This window comes from Sinocyclocheilus rhinocerous, unplaced genomic scaffold (genome assembly GCF_001515625.1).
Source record: "Sinocyclocheilus rhinocerous isolate Xijiao unplaced genomic scaffold, SAMN03320098_v1.1 scaffold899, whole genome shotgun sequence".
In the NCBI taxonomy this organism is placed as follows: Eukaryota; Metazoa; Chordata; class Actinopteri; order Cypriniformes; family Cyprinidae; genus Sinocyclocheilus; species Sinocyclocheilus rhinocerous.
Window position 1 is genome coordinate 911,332 of NW_015653460.1, and position 20,794 is coordinate 932,125.

A 20,794-nucleotide genomic window follows, 5' to 3' on the forward strand; every position below is an offset into this window, starting at 1 on the left:
TTGTAATTTGTTATTTTGTTTTCAGAATTGTGATTTGCTCTGCACTTCTCGGCCACCGTACATAAGAGACTTCATTCAAAAGCATTTTAAAGAATCTTGAATTGTTGTGCATAGGGGCGCATTAATGCATGGGCTTCAAGGGGCTGAAGCCCATGGGCCCACACTGGAAAGGGGGCCCACTGGCTGCAGGGAAATTATATATTTTGAATAATTATTTATATGGGAGTTTGCAGCAGTGACAACAGCGTTCTGTAAACAAACTCAAAGTCTCAATTTTAAATCTGGGGATGGAAAAATAGGAATTGTCCTATTGCTTAAATGTGGTCATTAAACTTTATACGGCTGTGATTTAACTAATTAAACATGAGCATGTCATGTTTCAAAATAAAAACAGTTAGCAATCACCAAATGACCCACATTTATGTCAACATGCCGTGTTGTTTTGATCTACTGATGATGAATAATTAATATTTTGTGTGATTTATGGGGTTTAAATCATACCTGCAAACTCACATTTCAGCCAGGAAAGTTTTGATGGCATTTCCCTTTCATATTACCTCCGTATAATGCCTGTAATAAGGTAGTGTTTACTTTATGTAACGGCTAAATAATTCTGCTGTTCCACAAGCGCCACCTTGTGGCAAAGAGTGAATTTGCATATTCGCTTATATTTACCTTTTACGCAGAACAGTGTTGTGAATGTTAACTGGCATATTAACAAGACAAAAAACGAAATTTGACAAATTGTTAGGAACCTTAAAAAAAAAGAAGAAAAAAAAAAAAAAGAGGTTTTCTGGGGTCGGGGGGCCTATTGTAATGCTGTAGCCCAGGGACCTTTGGTTATCTTAAGGCGCCCCTGGTTGTGCATATAATCACATTTTTTGACATATTTTGTCTTGCTGGCAAAATTTACTGAATGGACTGTTTATCCTTCTTCCTTGTTTTCATTTGTGTCATGGTCTACAATGACTAAGGTCTTTTTTTAAACTTTCTTACTGGTGTTAATTTACACAGACTGTCACACATGTAGATTCATGGGCACTGCCTGCTAAAACTTAAATGAATGGTCACTGTTTACTGCTTCGTGATCCTCCTCGCTCGCCTGGAGAGGTGAGGAATTCAAATGAGGCAGCCAAAGGTCGTTTCCGTGGAGTTTTTGAGGTGTCCTCCAGAGTGTGTGCACAGGCCTTCTGTCAGGCCGAGCTCCAGTCATCACATCTGCAGTCGGCTTGCGTCACGGACCGTCACACACACATACACACACATATCCTTGGCTGGGCAACAGAGTGTTATAGTCAGGGGAGATCTGACCTTCACACGCATACGAACCTGTTCTCATCAAATCTAGTCCATCTATCATAGTTCTTCTCTAACACGCACACACTTTCACACAATAGTGCCGGAGGATTTTACCGTGTGACTCAGAAATCCTCAGGGGCCTATTGATCTGAGAGAAACTGCACAGCACACACACATACACAAATTGGCAGTAATCATTACCAGGGGCCAAACTGATGTGGTGGCTAGCATTAACACCCTCATGCCCACAATGAAAGGCTGACATTTGACAAAAAGAAAAAGAAATACCATTTAAAGAGATGCTTTTACAGACTCAACTAATCAAACAACCTTTTTCCCCTTTGGCCTTTTAGTGTAGACATGCCCACACACTGCATTCTGCCTCTTACCATTTTTCTCTCCATAGGAGAGAAAGTTGTGTTTCATTTAAATAAAAGTTCATAAAATTCTAGCACTGAAGACGTTTAATCACATAAACACAGTCTAAGACTTTAGATGAGACATTAACTGGGTCTTTTTCTCAAGAGAAACATTTGATGCAGGAGACTACATCTGTTTTTCATTTAATGCCACTATTATCTAGTAGAAACAATAAGAGAAATTACACAGATCTCATGTTTTATTTGTCTTTCTAGAAAGTCTTTGTGTATGCTGATACCCTAACATGCTTGAAACGGGTCACATGGTAATAAAGAGTCTTGATGTGGCAAAAAACAAACAAAAAAAACGATGTATTTGTGTTGCTTTCTGAGAACTAAATCACAACTTTAAACACGCACAGACATGTGCACTCACCCTGATGGATTGTCCACCTTCAGAAAAGCCTGGATAACCAGTGGAAACTCATACTTTACTATGTACAAGTAGCTGGACATGGCTATGAGAGGAGAAAGAGAGAGAGGACGGCTGTGAGATTCATACACACGCACTCACATATACAGTAAACAACCTAATCCAGGACGCAGTCGTCCACTCCAGGGGATTGTGGTTATTATCCTGGAAGCAAATGTCACAGTAAAGAAGAGAATCAGTTCTATTTTTTGTTTTTATAAACATGCACCAAATTGGGGTCTTTTTCCATCACTGTAGATTAAGTCACAGTTCAGCTTTTAAAAAATAATAAAATCATGTTATACATCTTAAAAATAATGTTACACAACAGGCCTGAGACTGAGATTAATTTAATTACTTTATATTTATTAACAGTAATTAACTAATTTATCAGAAATCTTGTAATAACCTATAAAAATATTCAACATTTTTTTAAAGAAAATTTATATTTCCAATAATAATCAGCAGATAGACTGTACTATGATTATTTGTAGTGAAATAGAACACAGTCGGTGTACAACCCTGAGGAAACAGGGAGGACAGGTTACCATGATAATGAATAAATTAAAAATAACTGATGACCTAGAGTGTAAATGAGAAACAAATGGCATTGCCATCTATCCAAGTCCAGTCACTCTCTCTGCAGGTGTATACGTGTGCTGTGCCCTTGACAGGTCACAAAGCAATACATTGCGTCTCCTAACGTTTGACAATCTCACCTCCAATGTTCTGCAGGGTGATCGCAATGCCGGCAGCCATCTTGCCTGGTGTGCCAAAGGCTCGGAAGCCCAGTTGTTCATAAGCTCTAATGCCTGACAACAAAGGAAAAAGATGTGAATAATAATAAATAAATCAGGTTCTGTTTTATAACATTTATTTGGCAGTCATTCAAATGTATTCATTATTAAAACCACTATCAGTAAGTAATATCATGGTTTTTCAAGGTAAGCATGTGGTAAACATGGGTTTGGGGAAGCAATGTAACCATGGGCTTATAGTTTATATAGCACTGACAATGACAGCCACAATTGATCAAGCACAGCAGACGCTTGGCTATTTTTAGCCTAATGCACACCAGAAATATTCTGGCCAATTAAAATCTCTCACAGAGGAGTGAGGCAGATGGTCACTGAGCCAACAGAGAGAGCAATGTCACATCAGCTAGCAACTCCATCTAAACCAGCTCTTCAATTTAGCTCAGGGCAAAGGTTCAGGAACAGTTTTCATATCCAAATTATATTCTTAACTATAGAGAGGAGAGCTTTAAACTGGTACCCGGTCAGTGTAATGAAATACTCACCCACAATGCCTGAAGATTTTAGCAGCAGGTGAATGGAGTATGCAGACAGACCAGCGATAACAGTGAGGAGAATTCTGAAAGACAGAGAAGACAAATTAACTGCAACTGGAACCAAATGTCACTGTCAAGTCCGAGTATGGCTATGTGTTATATTTATAGAGTACTTTAAAACAGCCTTTGGTTCAAAAGCACAGTATAGAAAGCTTGTAGGATCAAAACACACGGGATAATCCCACTCAAGACACGAAGTAATATTCTAGGTTAAAAACAAGAAATTAAATCTATGACAATTACAGAAAAAGTGATCATGAAAAAAGGAATTTCTATCAATCATACAATATAATTGCACTGCCGTATACATCATACTTGCTGAATGAAATCCAACACTTTCCCAAAATACGATGTGCGTTTCGTAACATTTTTGCTTTTGAAAACCATTTGTAAGGTAAAAAAAGTCTTGTATTAATATAATTTGTAAAAGCTTTTTTAAAAAAAAATTTTTATGGGGAGAAAAAAAAACTATGTTAGGTAATAATTGGGTAATTTTAGGCCATTTCTTGCAAATCAGCAGAATATTTTCATGCAGAACTGTGTGTATATATATATATATATATATATATATATACACACAGTTCTGCATGAAAATATTCTGCTGATTTGCAAGAAATGGCCTAAAATTACCCAATTATTACCTAACATAGTTTTTTTTTCTCACATACATACACACATATACACACACACATGAACTTATAACTGAATAATTTAGAATTAAAAAATTAAACAATTTCATTGTATATCTAAATAATTTCTAAACATGCTATGGTTATATTAATTAATACATAAAATATAAAACAAAAAAATTTAACAGGCCTAATTCTAAGAGTTGAAAAGAGGTTATAGTCTCAGTAAGGTGGAAAAATACTAGACATCGTAATCATCACAGGCACATCACAAATAGCACATAAATTCAACGGCACCCTCCAGCTGCCAACATCTGGATAAACATCTCAAGCTGGGAACCCAAAATATGCTCTACTGACTCTTTTTCCTCCATCCAAATGTCCTGTTTAGTCCTTTTCCTAGTTCCAGAATGTCTTGGCATCTATACTGACCAGGCCTAACTACCCTCTGCCAAGCACTCAGTTTCAACTCCGCACTTTCTCACGTCTTCCATTTTCCTTCTTTTTTCCAAATGACGTGGCCGAACTGCAGGAGGAGAAGTCAACGAGTGCAGTTCTGCTGGAAACAGCAGTGCCCTGACTCACATGAGCTCTGAAACGGATATTCAGCATTAAACAAATCCTCCCAGCCTTGACTAACATTCCACTCATATTTAAATAAGTGGAGCACAACTAGTACAGCTAATCGCTCACGTTTAATAACAAATTACACTGGAGGAGGCAACATTGTGAGGTTGAAAAGCTTTGAGAAATCGGAGACAGAACATGCGATTTGTTCACCAGCTGCAGTGTGTTAATGGAGGCAGCTGGCTTGAATGAAGGCAGTGCACTATGTGATCAGTTCAGCATCTAATCATCTTCTTTAGCAGCTGATTGTAATGAGATATTTAATATCATCTAAGCTCCAAAAGACACCGACAAAAAGTTCTTAATTTTGCATTTATAGCTGCTCCAAAAGCTAGTTGCTGCCTTCGAAAGCTTCCTAACTGAAATGAAATCTCACAAGTGACTGATTTGGAACACTCAACTTACTTGAGTCTTAAATGACTTGGATGAATAGAATAGAACATGATTTGCAAATGATTTGCAACCATTTGCAAATGGTTGCGTACTAGTCATAGCCATTTTTAGTTTTTTTTCCTTCTTATAGCACCACCAAGTGGCCAAACTCCACAATTTTGTTTTCAACTGACCTCAGATTGAGCTCTTACATAAGTGTTCTGAGTTTAGCGACATTATCTCATTCCGTTCAAAAGTTATAGCCATTTTAGTAAAAGTGGCCCTGCCCCTTTCAAAAGTTTTGGCGTCCCTTTGCGACGGTCAGTCAAAAATTCTACTTTTTTTTTTTTTGTTAATAATTGATATTCACTTTCCAAAGAAGCTTTCTGCACTGGTTTGCTTCCGATCGGGTGAAAAACCTAGGACTACTAGTTCACAAAAAATCCAAAATACCCGAAATTTGTGAGCCAAGGATTCCAACGACATAAGACACTTGAGCCTGCGTCTGACGGTTTAGGAGTTATGACCGATTTCATACTTTTGATCGCTGTAGCGTCCCCGTCAGGCCAATTAGGGCAAGCCTTGGTGACGTTGTAGACGGTGTGAGTACTTCCATCCCTCCAAGTTTCAAGTCTCTATGTCTTACAGTTTGGCCTGCCCGATCAGTTTTACGTGGAGATTGCTGATCCTTGATCATTCTAACAATTACAATAGGGTTTCAGCGCTACATGCTTGAACCCCTAATGAAATCTTTAGTAACATTATTAAAGTCTTTAATGTCCCTTTTGATCAATTACTTGCTTAAAATAATTTCAAAAATAATCCCAAAGATGGGAGCTGAATTTCAAAGCAAGGATTTTTTTTGTTTGTCATTATCTTGTACAAAGAGCTGCTCTTTCAAAGCCAATCAATGGAGTCCCCAGATATGTTTAGGCTAATTTAGGCAATAAGATTGTCCCAGATGTTTCTCCTAAAATTTCTTAAAAATAGAAGCAAATATATATAAATACATATGATGATAACTATCTGATGGGAGTTTAATTGATATCTATTCCTTAATTTCAGAATAGACAAATGTGAAATCTGTGAGCAGTTTGCTCTCCATTTAATGTCACTCCTGTAAGAAAAGAGGAATAGGAACTCCACACATTTTATGCACACATTTTATGACGCTGGATATTCATAAGTTATCCTTGTTTGTGATGTTGTGTATTTCTCAGAGTCGTGGATTCACTCTCGCCTCTAGGGAACCACTGCCAAGATTCAAAGTGACACAAGTCAAACCCACAACTCAACAAAACCCAACATCAACATTTCAGAATCTTTCCTCTATCTTCATCAATATACACCATATACAACAATAATCAGCAGAGATGTTCCTATGTAAAATTTATGACAGTATATACAGTACAAAATGCTCATCATAAAAGCCATAAAAGCATACAGAGGAATACAAAGAAAATGTTTTTATGCTAGCATAGAGACTCCACAATGATGTCCTCATAGCAAGGTCTAAGAAACTCCCATAAACCTTATGAATTCATTCCCAAGAGCTGCACCATTATTGAAAGGAATATTAGCTGCATTATTAAATTGTGTCTGGGATTGATTTATGAGTAGCCCGAAGCCACAGTCAGCACTGGAGAAACACTGCTCTCAGATCAGACAGGTACCACATGTAGAGAATCGGGAGTACGGAAAGTTCAAGTGTGCCAGATATCGCAGAACCCCAGTCACGCCAAACAGCTCAAACCCAAAGCCCTCTCAGAAAGAAAAATAAAAAATCCTCTGTACATTGCTCAACCCAGATTAAAAGGCCTGACTGGTTTTCATAAAGCATGTACAACCTAATCTTCACGATCACAGCAGAGAGCCCACGTTAAGTAGCACAGATCATTAGATCATAACTACTGTAGACGACAGACCCTTTGTTAACAAAAGTAATACAGTGTGCCTGGCGTGAACATGGAGCTCCCGTGGAAAGTGAGAGTCCTGGTACAGCCCACTCAGCTCTACTGAAGGTCAGTCAGGAAACAAATCTCTCTGGCAATCTGACTTTTCTAATAAAGGCTGCTTTACTAGAGGATTAATACAGCAGGAGGACCAGTTCACAGAACGGGAATTAACACAGATCATAACAAACTGTAGGGAAGCTGTGACATTGTAATACATTTTGCTGAATAATAGTATTCATTTTCTTTCTTTCTTTCTTTCTTTCTTTCAAGAAAAATCAAAATCAAAACGTCGAAGAGTCAAAAAGTAGGGGTCCAGAATCTCCTTATTAAAGGAATAGTTCACTTCCAGAATAAACATTTCTTAATAATTTACTCACTCCCATGTCATCAAAGATGTACATTTCTTTCTTTCTTCAGTCGAAAAGAAATTAAGATTTTTGAGGAAAACATTGCAGGATTTTTCTCCATATAGTGGACTTCAATGGGGATCAACGGGTTGAAGGTCCAAACTGCAGTTTCAGTGCAGCTTGAAATGGCTTTTCCCAGCTGAGAAACAAGGGTCTTATCAAGCGAAACGATTGGTCATTTTCTAAAAAATTATTAAAATGTATATACTTTTAACCACAAATGCGAAATGGCTTTTCCCAGCTGAGAAACAAGGGTCTTATCAAGCGAAACGATTGGTCACTTTCTAAAAAATTATTAAAATGTATATACTTTTAACCACAAATGCTCATCTTGCAATAACTCGACCTCACGCATTACGTAATCAGGCACACGTGACGTAGGCGGACGTACCGAGCCAGTACTTTCAAAGAAGAAAGTCAAACAGCCTTTACAAAAAAAAGGAAAAACAAGGATATCGGACAATTTTGAAGTTGGAGGAGAAAATGAGCTGAAGTTTTTCGCCATACTCTACCTTTTTGAACCGAAGTACACAGACAAAGAACTAACCACGTGTGACTTTTCCAATGTGATTACGTAATGCATGAAGTCGCGGACGCGCATCACAGAGCTAGTGCAAAACAAGGATTTGCGTTTAAAAAGTATTTTTATTTTTTTTTAGAAAATGATCGATTGTTTCACTAGACAAGACACTTATTCCTCGGCTTGGATTGTGTAGAGCTCTTTGAAGCTGTATTACAACTGTAATTTGGACCTTCAACCCATTGGCTGCCATTGAAGTCCACTATACGAAAAAAAAATGCTGAAACAACTTTTTCCTCAAAAACCTTAATTTCTTTTCGACTGAAGAAAGAAGGACATGAGCATCTTGGATGACATGGGGGTGAGTAAATTATCAGAAAATTTTTATTCTGGAAGAGAACTAATCCTTTAAAGGTTGTGCAAGTTCAATCAAGTACTTCACAAGCATTCATTAATATCATCAATTATACTGGTTTAACAGCATGATGACAATTCAATTGCACATTAATACACACCACAATGAACTCAATAGGATACATATTCAGCAAGAATGACAATGGCTTTCATTCTCAATAAAATATCAAAATTTTATGTTTGATCAGCAGTAAAAACAATATAAATTCTGGCTCTAATGTTTCCCCACAGAGTGGTTTAGGATGCTATCAAATGCATAATGGTTTCATTAATTCTAACTCAAAATGGACTATCTATTCTCCATCAAGCCTACAATTTCAACAAATTTCAACAACAATATTCTCCAAATTTCCTACAATCTGAATGCATAGAGTTTGACTTAAAACTGTAACTTACACAAAGAGGACAATGCCCGTGTTAGCCATTGCATATGCTAAACCCAGAATTCCACTTCCCATGATGGCGTTTCCCAAGTTGAAGACAGACATCCCAAAAGAAGTCTTTCCCTCAAACTAAAAAGAAAAACAGAGTTCACACATTCACATTTGAAAAATATTATGATTCTGACACTGTCACAAACTGACATATATGAAATCTTACCAAAAGCTCAACTTACATCCGTGAAGTGAGGGGTTTTCTTGTCATCTGCGTTGGACAGGAACTCTGAGCTTTCTGCCAGGTTTGCCTCTGCATTACCTGGAGTTCTGTCAGTACTAAAGACACACATAACACCCATGAGGGATTGACTAGCAGTGCATCACAGATAACTTACTAAAGGGTTAACGCCACCAAAACACTGATTTACGGTGGGTGCTTTGCTTTATTTACAGGTGCATGATGTGCAGCTGCAGAGAATTACTGTTTTGTTTGCTAATGATTCTGCTCTCTGCATGACATACCTGGCATTTTCAGTGCTATTTGGAACAAGTTCCCTACAGAGCAGTGTTGGAGCCGCATCCACGAAAGCACAAGAGACAGGGAAATCATGATGAACACACCCGTAGATAAACACACTACTGAAGGCATGTGGCAACAATCAGGAGAAAGTGATGTCTAGTTGAGAAACATTTCATTTGCTTTTGTGAAGGCGAGCGGTACTTCTACATGCAGGGTGATTTTGTTTTGCATATAAAAGAACATACAGGTGTTTCTTCAACTATGGGCACTTTTAAGTCTTGCAAAGAAAACATAATGACCTATAAATATATGATATATATATTTCCTACTAGCAACACATCACAGGAGCATTCAAATTACGCAGCCAGCATTCTAAGTATCTTAAATACACACAATTGAATGATACTGTCACACATTTTGCACAATCTGACACAATTACAGCTGAATCTTTTCCCAGTGTTTACCTTGACGTAGCCTATACCCTGAAGTTTACCTTGGATTACCATCTCAAGCCTGCTCTTCACTGTTGTCTTCTTTGTGAAGAAGTACATTAACTTTAAAAAAAACTATTAGTTTCGTTGTACTCTAATAGAAATGATGGCATAATTGTGGGACTGTATTAATTTGTGTAAAAATATAATTTAAATGTAATTAAATGTTAAAATATAATTTAACATTTTAATTAAAGAAATAATTTTAACAAAATAGATGTTGAAATAATTTCATTCAATGTGTAGATCATCAAAGTTTTAAACAGTTAATAACAGATAATGTTTTTATGATGATTTTCATATTAAAAGATTGATTGTCTGGGTCTGAGAAAAGGGTAAAACAATTAAATCTATATATTAAAGGCATTAGTATTTTAATGTGACCTTAAAGGGATACTTCACGCAAAAATGACCATTCTGTCATTAATTACTCACCCTCATGTCGTTTCAAACCCGTAAGACCTTCGTTCATCTTCGGAACACAAATTAAGATATTCTTTATGAAATCCAAGAGCTTTCTGGCTGTGCATAGACAGCAACACAACTGACACGTTCACATTGCTGTCTATGCAGGGTTAGAAAGCTCTCGGATTTCATCAAAAATATCTTCAATTGTGTTCCGAAGATGAACGAGGGTCTTACAGGTTTGGAACGACATGAGGGTCATTAATGACAGAATTTTCATTTTTGGGTGAACTAACCCTTTAATATAACCAAAAGAACAAAGTTAGTTGTAATCAAAAATCTATTGTTGTCACATAAAAAGTTCCTGTAGTTGAAGAAACACCCATACACATTAATTTGCACAAAAACATCTACACAATCACAGACATGTTGGAGCTTTGAACATGAGAGCATAACATCAGTGCTACTGAATGTGCTCAGTGATGTCTGAACTGTGCTGTTCAGTGACATTTAGGACTGTGATGACAGACAGGTTTCACCTTATTAAGATGACTGACTGGATGCTTTAATGCTAGCTGGAAGATACTGCAAAAACACAAACTAATGTTCACACATACTGTATATATGCACTAAACGTATATAAAGCTTAAGGCACCCCTAAGATAGACTGAAGGATAGATTCAATGATAAAGCTTATACCAATTGAAACTGTATTACTAAATCTATACACATTGGATGACTGACAATAAACCATCCTTAACCAGACAGAAATTATATTGCACCCTTGAGCGAATACTTACTGAGCTGCATCTTCTGATTGGCTTTTTATTGCAGTCACAGTAGTCTCCTCGCCAGCTCTGTGCCCCTTCCCGTTGGGGATAGTGTTCATCTCGGCGGGCTCCATGCTTTCAGAGCGATTATTCTCGGTCTTCAAGTGTGCGTGTGTGAGAGAGGAAGATCTATAGAGAAACTTTGTGTCTGTCCCTTGTTTCCCTATAAGAAAAGGATGCAAAAACGGTGCATATTAACCCCAGCTTGTTTAAAGGACACGTGATATGTTCATCTGTGTAAAATGGAGCAGTGAAGTATTATGTAAGACCTTGAAATAGGATATGATGTGAACCTCAATGCCTGAAACACACTCTACGTAGGTACATGAACATCTACACAAGTTCAATTTCAGATTGTTGCTTTCTGAAATTTGAAGAGTTTGAAGATAATTTTTCAAGTTAGTTAAACACATACGATGCGAAGCACGTTACTATAGTAGAATAAAACGTCATCAGCATGCGCTAGTGGTAAACAAAAAGAGCATGATAAATCACACTTTAGCAGTTGTATTTTTATGTGTGCTGGAAAAAAAAGTGGAAGCGGTGAAAGAGGAAGGCATAAGAGCTTGAGGTAAGCAGTTTTATGTTTTAGGGCCATGTTGCGTTGATTTCATGTCGCATTTTTATTGGTTGGTCAGTAAACGTGGATCGTACCAGCAAACACACTGTGCGATGATCATGCTGTATCGTAGGCTATCTTTGGTCGCGAGACCGTGACAACGACCATCTTTGAAACTCTCTCACTGTATGAGCACCACCGATTAGGAGCCACGATAACAGAAATCGCCACGATTGTTTCACGATGCCAATCTTTTGTCTGGGACAGCCGAAAATCGTGCAGTGTGTTTAGGGCTTAACACTTTTGGCACAAAGGACAAATGGATTTGCAACAAACACTTTTTGACACCTGGCATCTGGCGTGACGTGGTGTTAAAATAAAAAAAATAATAATACATTTAAAAACTCTAATACATTTATATAGCTGTAATAAGAGTTTTTTTTAAACAAAAATTAAGGCCTATATATATAAAAAGGGGGAACTCTTTCTGTATATATATATATACAGACAGGCTTCTCTGCATTTCTCTCATGTGTTTCTTACTTCTTGCATGACAAAACAGCTCCATCAAACCTCTGCCACTGCCAAATGAACTTTGCAAAACAACCAGTAACCTTTTGCACCGATACCATACAACTGAATAAGTCGTCACTTTCCTAACTCTGAGAGGTGTTGTTCTCGCTTTCCTCCTTTCACTATATGGCTCCTGATGTCTCTATAGCTGTTTTTGTGGTCTCTTCCTGCCTTCATTGGTGCCTGACTCCCTGTGGCTGCTTATGATGGACCTGTTGGAGTGCTGAGTCCTGAAAGCACAAGCTGACATGCGTCTCCAGGCTCCCATTTGGCCCCCTGGTATTCCCAATCCTGGTCTGAAAGGACGAAGCCTTAGTATCACATTAGCTACAAAGCATAAACAGAAGTAGGGGGAAAGAGGAGGGGAGGGAACCTACACTCCAAACCAGCAATCCTGGTCTGAAAGGACGGAGCCCTAGTATCACATTAGCTACAAAGCATAAACAGAAGTATGGGGAAAGAGGAGGGGAGGGAACCTACACTCCAAACCAGCGGGCCCATTGAGGAAGGCCATGAAAGCCAGCAGAACCAGCTATGACCAGCTCAGAACCAGTTCTGACCCTCTTTGTCCATTCATCTCGCTTTTTTTACAGCTTTCTTCCCATTCCTTTGCTTTTAATTAGGAAAAGCTTAACATAACAGTCATGCTCTCTTCATGCTTGAAACTCTGGGCTGGCATAAGCTCAAGTTCTCCCTTTTTATTCTCCTGCTCCCTCGCTACGCCCCGCAAATGTGAATTAATAATCGAGCAGAAAACGAATCGGTGTGAACTCTGGGAAGATCAACTCTGGTTCATCCAGCGAGATGCCACGTTACTCGGTTTGCTGCGCAGCCACGCCAAGAGCAATGTGGTTGGGCAGCAAAGCGCGGTACGCAATTGTGCATGCTGTGTGGTTTCCTGGGAACAGGGTTGGAGGAACAGAAGGGTGATTGTGCCAAGAGTCATTATACCAGTGGGGCCTCCTCGGCTCAAACTCGCCAGGGCACTCGAAGGGCTGAAAAGGTAATTCATCGGGCTCCCTAATTCAAAAAAACAGTGAACCTTAAATTTGGGAATGCCTCATGAAATGGGAAGCGGACCTATGATGGGGGCAGAGGTCTGTGCCAAGATGCTGAATGGAGAACCAGCCTGTCCTTCATGCACTGCGCTAATCAGACAGACACTGGTCTAACCAGATAAATGGTTACACGTGATTGGCCGGAGGAGTTCAAGGCTTTGGGCGGAGTCAATTGAGTTAACCGCAACAGGTCCCATTGTCGCATATTCAAATGCATAATAGCAGCTGCGTTTACTCTGCGCCGGAACATGTGACGACTTTCAACCGGGTCTGAAAAACACAAACAGAATTTGTTTTCTCCGATGTCTGCCAGCTCCTAAACACACTGGGGAAGAAACAGCTTTGCCAACTGGGTCATAGCTTAAGTTTCTTGAATAATGAGAAGTTTATTCATGGATTAAATACTCCACGCAGCCTGCTTTCAATTGTGCATTGAGACTAAACTCGTTAGTACAGACGCACAATTCCAAAGAGTAATAACATCGCCTCCCTGCTGACGTAACAATGTCCCACGTTCTCAAAAAGAGGCTGGGACATGCTCATCTGTTCTCATTATGTCTGCGTGACTTCGAACAGTCACATGCAAAAAAGCATGAGCGCTGCATTTGTCGTGACGTGATGTGGTGTTGTCAGGAACTGATTTAGCTCTGTGTCTGTGAAAAGCACTTATTAGAAGTGCTGCAGCGACACATCGATGTTCATTACAAACAGCCTAAGTGTCCATAAATTACTGTTATTAAGACTGGTTCATCCCTCTCTGTCATGGGATTCAATGGCAGCGAAAATTTGAGTGTGACTAGGAATGGATTAGAGAAAGAGGTGGAAAGAAAGAGATTTAGGGATTAAAATTTTATATTATCAGAAGAAAATGTAAGATTATTGTGGGCGGTTGTCAGGATGTTGCTATGCAGTCGCTCTGTTCTGGAAGGATGATAGGTCTTTGCTTACTAGCCCATTTCAATAAAGCCTACCCACAAGTCTCTATGATATTCTGGTCTTTAGATATGGCTCTTGTAGAGAATCCATTCTTAGACTCTCAAGCTGACCATTTATTTCTTTAAAAATTCATTAAAACAGTGAAATAATTATTTCAATTTAAAATAACTGTTACCTATTTTAATATATTTTCAAATGCAATGTATTCCTTATTCCACTTACTCTTTAGTGTCACGTTACATTAGAAATCATTATAATGTGCTGATTTGTTGCTAAAAAAAAACCAAACATTCACTTCAATGTTGAAAACTGTTGTGCTGTTTAACATTTTTGTGGAAAATATGATTTTTTTTTTACCAAGATTCCTTGATGAATAGAAAGTTTAAAATAAAAACATTTATTTGACATCTTTTGAAACATCATACATGTCTTTACTGCCACTTTTGATCAAGTCCTTGCCGAATAAAAGTATAACTTCTTTAAAAAAAAAAATAATAATAATAATTTATTATTTGATCACTAATTTTTTTGATTAGAAAAGTAAGTTGTGCACCTACTGTAACTTTAATACTAATAACACAGGCAGATTATCTCTCCTGGGGACATGAGAACAGTGTTTAATGTGGGCACAGCATGATTTTCTAGGGTGAAGCAGTCCTAAAATAACTCAAACATCGTGAGAGTAATCATCTATTTGTCTCCATAAACCACAGAATCGTATTTACAAAAGTGAACTGAAAGACAAAATGAGATGAAGTGAGACTGAAAGAAAGATGAGAAAAAAGAAAAATCTAGCACCCCCTTAACACAGCGAGACCAGTAAGACAGCTGATGCAACTCCACGGCATCAGTGACGTGGGCAGAGCTGCATTAGGACGTCACTCGGCCCAGAGGTTTACACAGCTCTGGAATGTTTGCCCTCAGCTTTCAGATGTGCGTGAGCTGTGTACGTGGTTTGGTGTCCTGCTCTTTTAAATGATCCCTGCTGTGTGATTACTTACAGACATACCAGCTGCGTGTATCTGGCAAATACTCACACACCTCTGCTATTCACTTCGTTAAACCTGCACTGTAATATCCAGGCTAATTGCTCAGACAAAAGCCCCAGGTCTTTAATTAACTGATGAAGGATTTGGAACTGCTGCGAACAGCCCTCTGTCCACCCTACCATCTGGATTATAAACTCAGATTAACTGTACTCTGACATATTCACCCTATTCCAAGAAAAATGAATCAGGTTATTAATAAAACAACATTATTGGAAACTTGTTTCAGTTTAATGTACTGGGGAAATTGAAGGGGCTCTTCCCTTGCAGAAAGCCAGTAAGATTTTCTATAAACAAAACAAAAAGCACACAAATTTTCTATTTCAGATAAATGCTGTTCTTCTGAACTTTCTATTCATCAAAGAAACCTGAAAAAATTCTACTCAGCTGTTTTCAACAGCTTTTAAAAATTCAGCTTTGAAATCACGGGAATAAATTACATTTTGAAATATATTCAAATAGAAAACAGTTATTTTAAATACTAAAAACATTTCACAATTTTACTGTTTTTGCTGTTCTTTGGATCAAATAAATGCAGGCTTGGTGAGCAGAAGAGACTTCTTTAAAAACATAATAAATGTTCAAAATCTTAACTCTTGACTGGTAGTGTATATTATATATTATTTTATAATAAGAAATATAATGTAAAAATAAATAAGAAATAAAAAACAAAATATAGTTATAAAAATAATTCTTAAAAATAAACATAAAATATGAGCCTAGCCTAGGGTTTGACCTAAAAATGAAAATTCTGTCATCATTTACTCACTCTCATTTTAAACCTGAATGACTTTCTTCAACAGGAAAACATAAAAGTAGTAATTTTGAAGAATGTCTGAGTTGAAGTTTTCCATATAATGAATGGGAACTAATATTGTTGAGGCCCAAAAATGACAAAAAGCATCATAAAAAAGTAACATCATTAATACCCCTGTTAAAAAAAACTGTATATGCTGGTTAGGTATGTTTTGAAGCATGGCAGCTGGTTTGAGCTGGTTTAAACTGGTCCTTAGTTGGTCATGAGCTGGTTTAAGCTGGTCCTAAGCAACCAGCTCCTTCTCAGGACCAGCTCATAACCAGCTTATAACCAGCTCAGGACCAGCTTAAACCAGCTCAAACAGCTTGCATGCTTCAAAACATACCTAACCAGCATATGCTGTTTTTTTCAACAGGGACATCCATATACGGAAGAGTTAATGAGAGGTGCAGTCAAAGTACACATAAAGCACATATTTTTGAGATTTTTGGAGCTTGATGGCCTCAGTTCACTTCACATTCTGTGAAAAAGAGTAGCAAGCATGCTGCCTGATTCCACAGAAGAAATACAGTTATATGGGTTCAGACATGAGAGCGAGTAAATGATGACAGAATTTAAATTCAGAGTGAATTATTCCTTTAATATCTATATCAGTTGGTATAATCATATACAACTTCCTTCCACAGGAGAAATGGAGGAGATTAAACAGACTAAGACATTGACAATGACATTTCTCTCCTATTTTAGAAGAGCAGCTAATACAGCAATGCTTTAATGAGTCATACTCCAAAAACACAATCCAACACACACATTCACACAAGTGCAGAATCTGTTGGGTTTTTCAAAGCCGTCACACAGGGGCTAAACTGGATCACATGGCCGCCTGACTGCAGGATAAACATCCAGAGTCTCCATTTGCTGTCAAAAATAGCATAGAACATTCACACTCAGTCAAGTGACAAGCAGAGATGTATTGCGCTAGCATCACACCGTTTATCCTCTGATGTGAAGAGCAAGGCTAATGCTGAAGTGTGTGGATAACAGTCATCTGGGGTCGGATACATAAACAACACATAAACAAATGCGTCAAGGATGAAAATATATTTTCTGACTGTCATGATAAAAACCTTGTATTCCCATGCAAAATTCAGTTGACAGTTTAAGTAACTGAGTGTCTATATTAGGTGTTCAGTATTGCTGATGGAGACATTGTTCTTTTGGGAAATTCTGCTTATGTTTAACCATAATATAATTGGTTCATAATAGAGCTGTACGATATATAGAAATAAAATCAATATCGTTATATGGCTTAATGCGATAGTTTTATAGTGAAGGCTGAGATGCTGAAAAACAGACAAAATTAAAAGCTTAGCATTTTAACAACTGAAAATGAAAAATAAAATTGACAGAAATAAAAAAAATATTTTATTAAATACTACTTTTTATTTTACAGTACAGTAGTATTATTGCATAATACATTTACTGCAATAAATTTAATTTAATAATCACAATAAATAAAATATTTGTATTATTTTACAGCCATATTAAATGGTGAAAAAACATTAATTTTTTTAAAGACCTGTTTACAATACCTAAAACGATAATGATAACTATATATATTAAGTTGTAATAATTCTGTGAGAATAGTGGAGTTCACAGCAAAACAATAACTAATACAGAAGAACAATATCGGGTTCACTTTCAGAACAATTTTTTTTCAGCTGATGAACAATAAAAAGCACTGACAGTCCATCAGAATCCATCCTGCTTTAAAGAGATGGAGGATTTAAAGTGGCATCAAAACTGCAGCACGCAATTATAATAAACAGAACGTTGTCATACAGTACATTGGTGTGGATGATCATTCTTGGTGTAGAAACAAAATGTCTGTTCTTTCAAATAATGAGCAGCCCTAGTTCATAACAGCTTCCACACAGACTCTGGGCTGCACTTAAGTAGTCTACAAGTGTACGCCAATCTACACGAGATGATGCTGGATGTCAAATGGAATGCATTGTATAAAACTGCATCATGCATCATCAGTGCTTGTCTTCATATGTACTGCACCTCACTCCTCTTTTTCCCTTTATCCGGAGAGGATTTGAAGACTCTGTGATTAATGAGATCTGTCTGACGGAGATTAATTCCAAACACCAATTAAGACATCAACTATCATCACTTCGTCCGTCTCCTAATCTGACAAATTACATGAAAATCTTCACTGCCGTTCAAAAATTTTGACTTTTTTTAACAAAAGAATCTCATGAAGTCTGCATTTATTTGATGAAAAGTACAGTAATATTGTGAAAAATAACAACTGCTCTATTTGAATACATTTTAAAATGTAATTTACTTCTGTGATGGCAAAGCTGAATTTTCAGCATCATTACTCCAATCTTCAGTGTCACATGATGCTTCAGAAATCCTAATATGCTGATTTGCTGACCAAGAAACATTTCTTCTTATGAATGTCGAAAACAGTTACGCTGCTTAATATTTTTTTGTGAAAGCTGTAATTTTTTTTCCACTTTTTTCAAATTCAAAAGAACAACATAAAAAAAATGACTGAACCCAAACTTTTGAAAGGTAGTGTATTTAAAAAATAAATAAAAATCAATACATGCCTTTCTTTTGTTAAATGATGCAAATGTACTGTAGAATAACAAATCATGCATGCAGGTGCATCTCAAGAAGGGGACGATTGTCACAACATGGAAGTACGTCACATGCTTCCAGTGCAGCAGGGAGATTTAGCAGATCTCATTCATCCCAAGCAAATTCTCTCGCTCTCATCTCGAAAAGAAGCTTCAGGCTCAGAATGAATCTGTCAGATCCTGATGAAGAGTTGTTTCATGTCGGCTGCCACAGTGGAGGGGTTGGAGACGTCACAGGCATTGGCTATCATACATGATGAGCTTCGCCTGGCCTCTTTTTCCTCCCCAACTCTCCTTCACTCTCTCTTTCCACCCCCAACGCTTTCTGTGTCTCTTTCCCTGGAGGCAGCGTGGAGAGTGACTCATTGCAAATGTGATTTATTTATAGGCCTGTGCTCCACATCCTGTCGGTGCTGCTCAGGTTCCCACACTGAGATCGCCACAGGTAGTGGAGTTAACATCACACATGCACAAACCAAGCACAGGATAAAAACCACACCACTTACAATGGCTTGACTCACACAGCGGACACATGTTGTAGTAGACAGGAAAACAAGATGTAGTAGACCTAGTCATCTGTTTAAATTATGTCTTTATGTGAAATTACAGTGATTTTCATTTCAAGACTGAAAAAAAATATATTTCTTTAAAATATTTAAATTAAAAATTATATATCAGATCATATTAATATTAGAATTAAACTGTGCTCTTAGCTAATTTTTATTTTTACCTTTTTTGTGTATATTTCTATACTTTACTTTTATTTTTATATTAGCTGCTTATGAATAAAGTTTCAAATCAGTTACTGAGGTTCCAGTTCATTTGGGATGCTGCCTTTGAAGGTAGCTGTCTTTGTACATAGTACACAGCAAAGAAGCTCACTAGGTGTTGGTACAGAGCCATTAACAACAGATGATATTCTAAAATAGAATTAAGTAAAATACTGTGAAATGTAGCTCTTTGTCTTCAGTAGCCAATCATCTTATTTCACACTCTTCTTATCCATTAACAGTTACTGCAGGTGTAAATGCTGTAAATGGTGAGATACTATAGGGCTTTTTAAAAGTTACAAGGTTTTGGATGAAAGCCTTGTGTGAAGAATAAAGCCTTATCCAGTGAGAAGGGACAGATTAAAAAGGGTGACTAACATGAGAGATCTCATTACTTTACTAAGCTGTAAATAAATAAAGGTCAGAAAAAAAGGGAAGAAAGTAGTGATGTGCTGGCAAGCTGTCACATTAATCCAGATTGTATAAAATGATGGCATGAAGAACGAGAGCATGTGAGGCCATAAGAAACGCAGAGATTAGATGCTACTGCCTGACTGCACCGAAGTTGATAAATCAAAACAGTTGTTTTTTGTTGAACAAGAAACAGTTACAATAAAGAAACTGAATATCACTCACACATTGCATTTTGGGTAGATGACCCTAACATGACAAGATCGTCGTTGCATTATGGGTAGCTGACCCTAACATGATAAGATCCTCGTTGCATTATGGGTAGATGACCCTAACATGCTAAAATCGTCGTTGCATTATGGGTAGCTGATCATAACATGATAAGATCTACGATCCATATTCTTATCACGATTATGTTTCATGTTGGTTTACTGAGCAGCAGTATAGCCAAACTAATTGTCCTTATTAAAAAATGTAGCCATACAAGGTAACAAAGAAAAAAAGAACGATAAAAGAAAAAACATTAATCTTTTTTTTTTTTAATCTAAATTTAATTTAATTAAAAAATAAAAAAATTGATACAAACTACAAACATTTTACAATCAGAAAGTATGTAGAATTACTTTTTTGTCATCCTTGTATCTATTTTTTTCATAATTTTAAATCTTACATTTTTTTCCTTAGTTGATAGTTTATTATTTAAAGGGTTAGTTCACCCCAAAACAAAAATTCTGAACACAAATTAAGGTATTTTTGATGAAATCGGAGAGCTCTCTGACCCTCCATAGACAGCAACGCAACTGTAATGTTCCCAGGTCCAGAAACATAGTAAGGACATCGGTAAAAAAAAGTCCATGTGACATCAGTGGCTTAACTTCAGTTTTGCGAAGCTACGAGAATACTTTTTGTGCGCAAAGAAAAAAAAAAAGACTTTATTCAACAATTTTTCTCCCCCGAGTTACCGTCTTCCGCCATTTTAGAGAGTATCACAACGCATACGCA

The 20,794-nt window shown here is 37.2% G+C and overlaps 1 protein-coding gene across 2 annotated transcripts in view; it reads right to left on the reverse strand.

Annotated features, from left to right (window-relative positions):
- The window catches only part of LOC107715801 (sodium-coupled neutral amino acid transporter 3-like), a 39,457-nt gene that overhangs the window by 13,944 nt on the left and 4,719 nt on the right, over nt 1-20,794 (reverse strand). The window contains exons 2-8 of one of the 2 annotated variants that reach the window (XM_016522004.1): nt 10,999-11,191; nt 9,305-9,337; nt 9,022-9,118; nt 8,802-8,917; nt 3,431-3,504; nt 2,850-2,942; nt 2,095-2,176 (exon numbers count right to left, since the gene is read on the reverse strand). In XM_016522004.1, the coding sequence (XP_016377490.1) occupies nt 2,095-2,176; nt 2,850-2,942; nt 3,431-3,504; nt 8,802-8,917; nt 9,022-9,118; nt 9,305-9,337; nt 10,999-11,102 (599 nt within the window). In that variant the 5' untranslated portion in view covers nt 11,103-11,191. The remainder of the gene's footprint in view (nt 1-2,094; nt 2,177-2,849; nt 2,943-3,430; nt 3,505-8,801; nt 8,918-9,021; nt 9,119-9,304; nt 9,338-10,998; nt 11,192-20,794) is intronic. The other variant, XM_016522005.1, reaches the window with a different exon arrangement.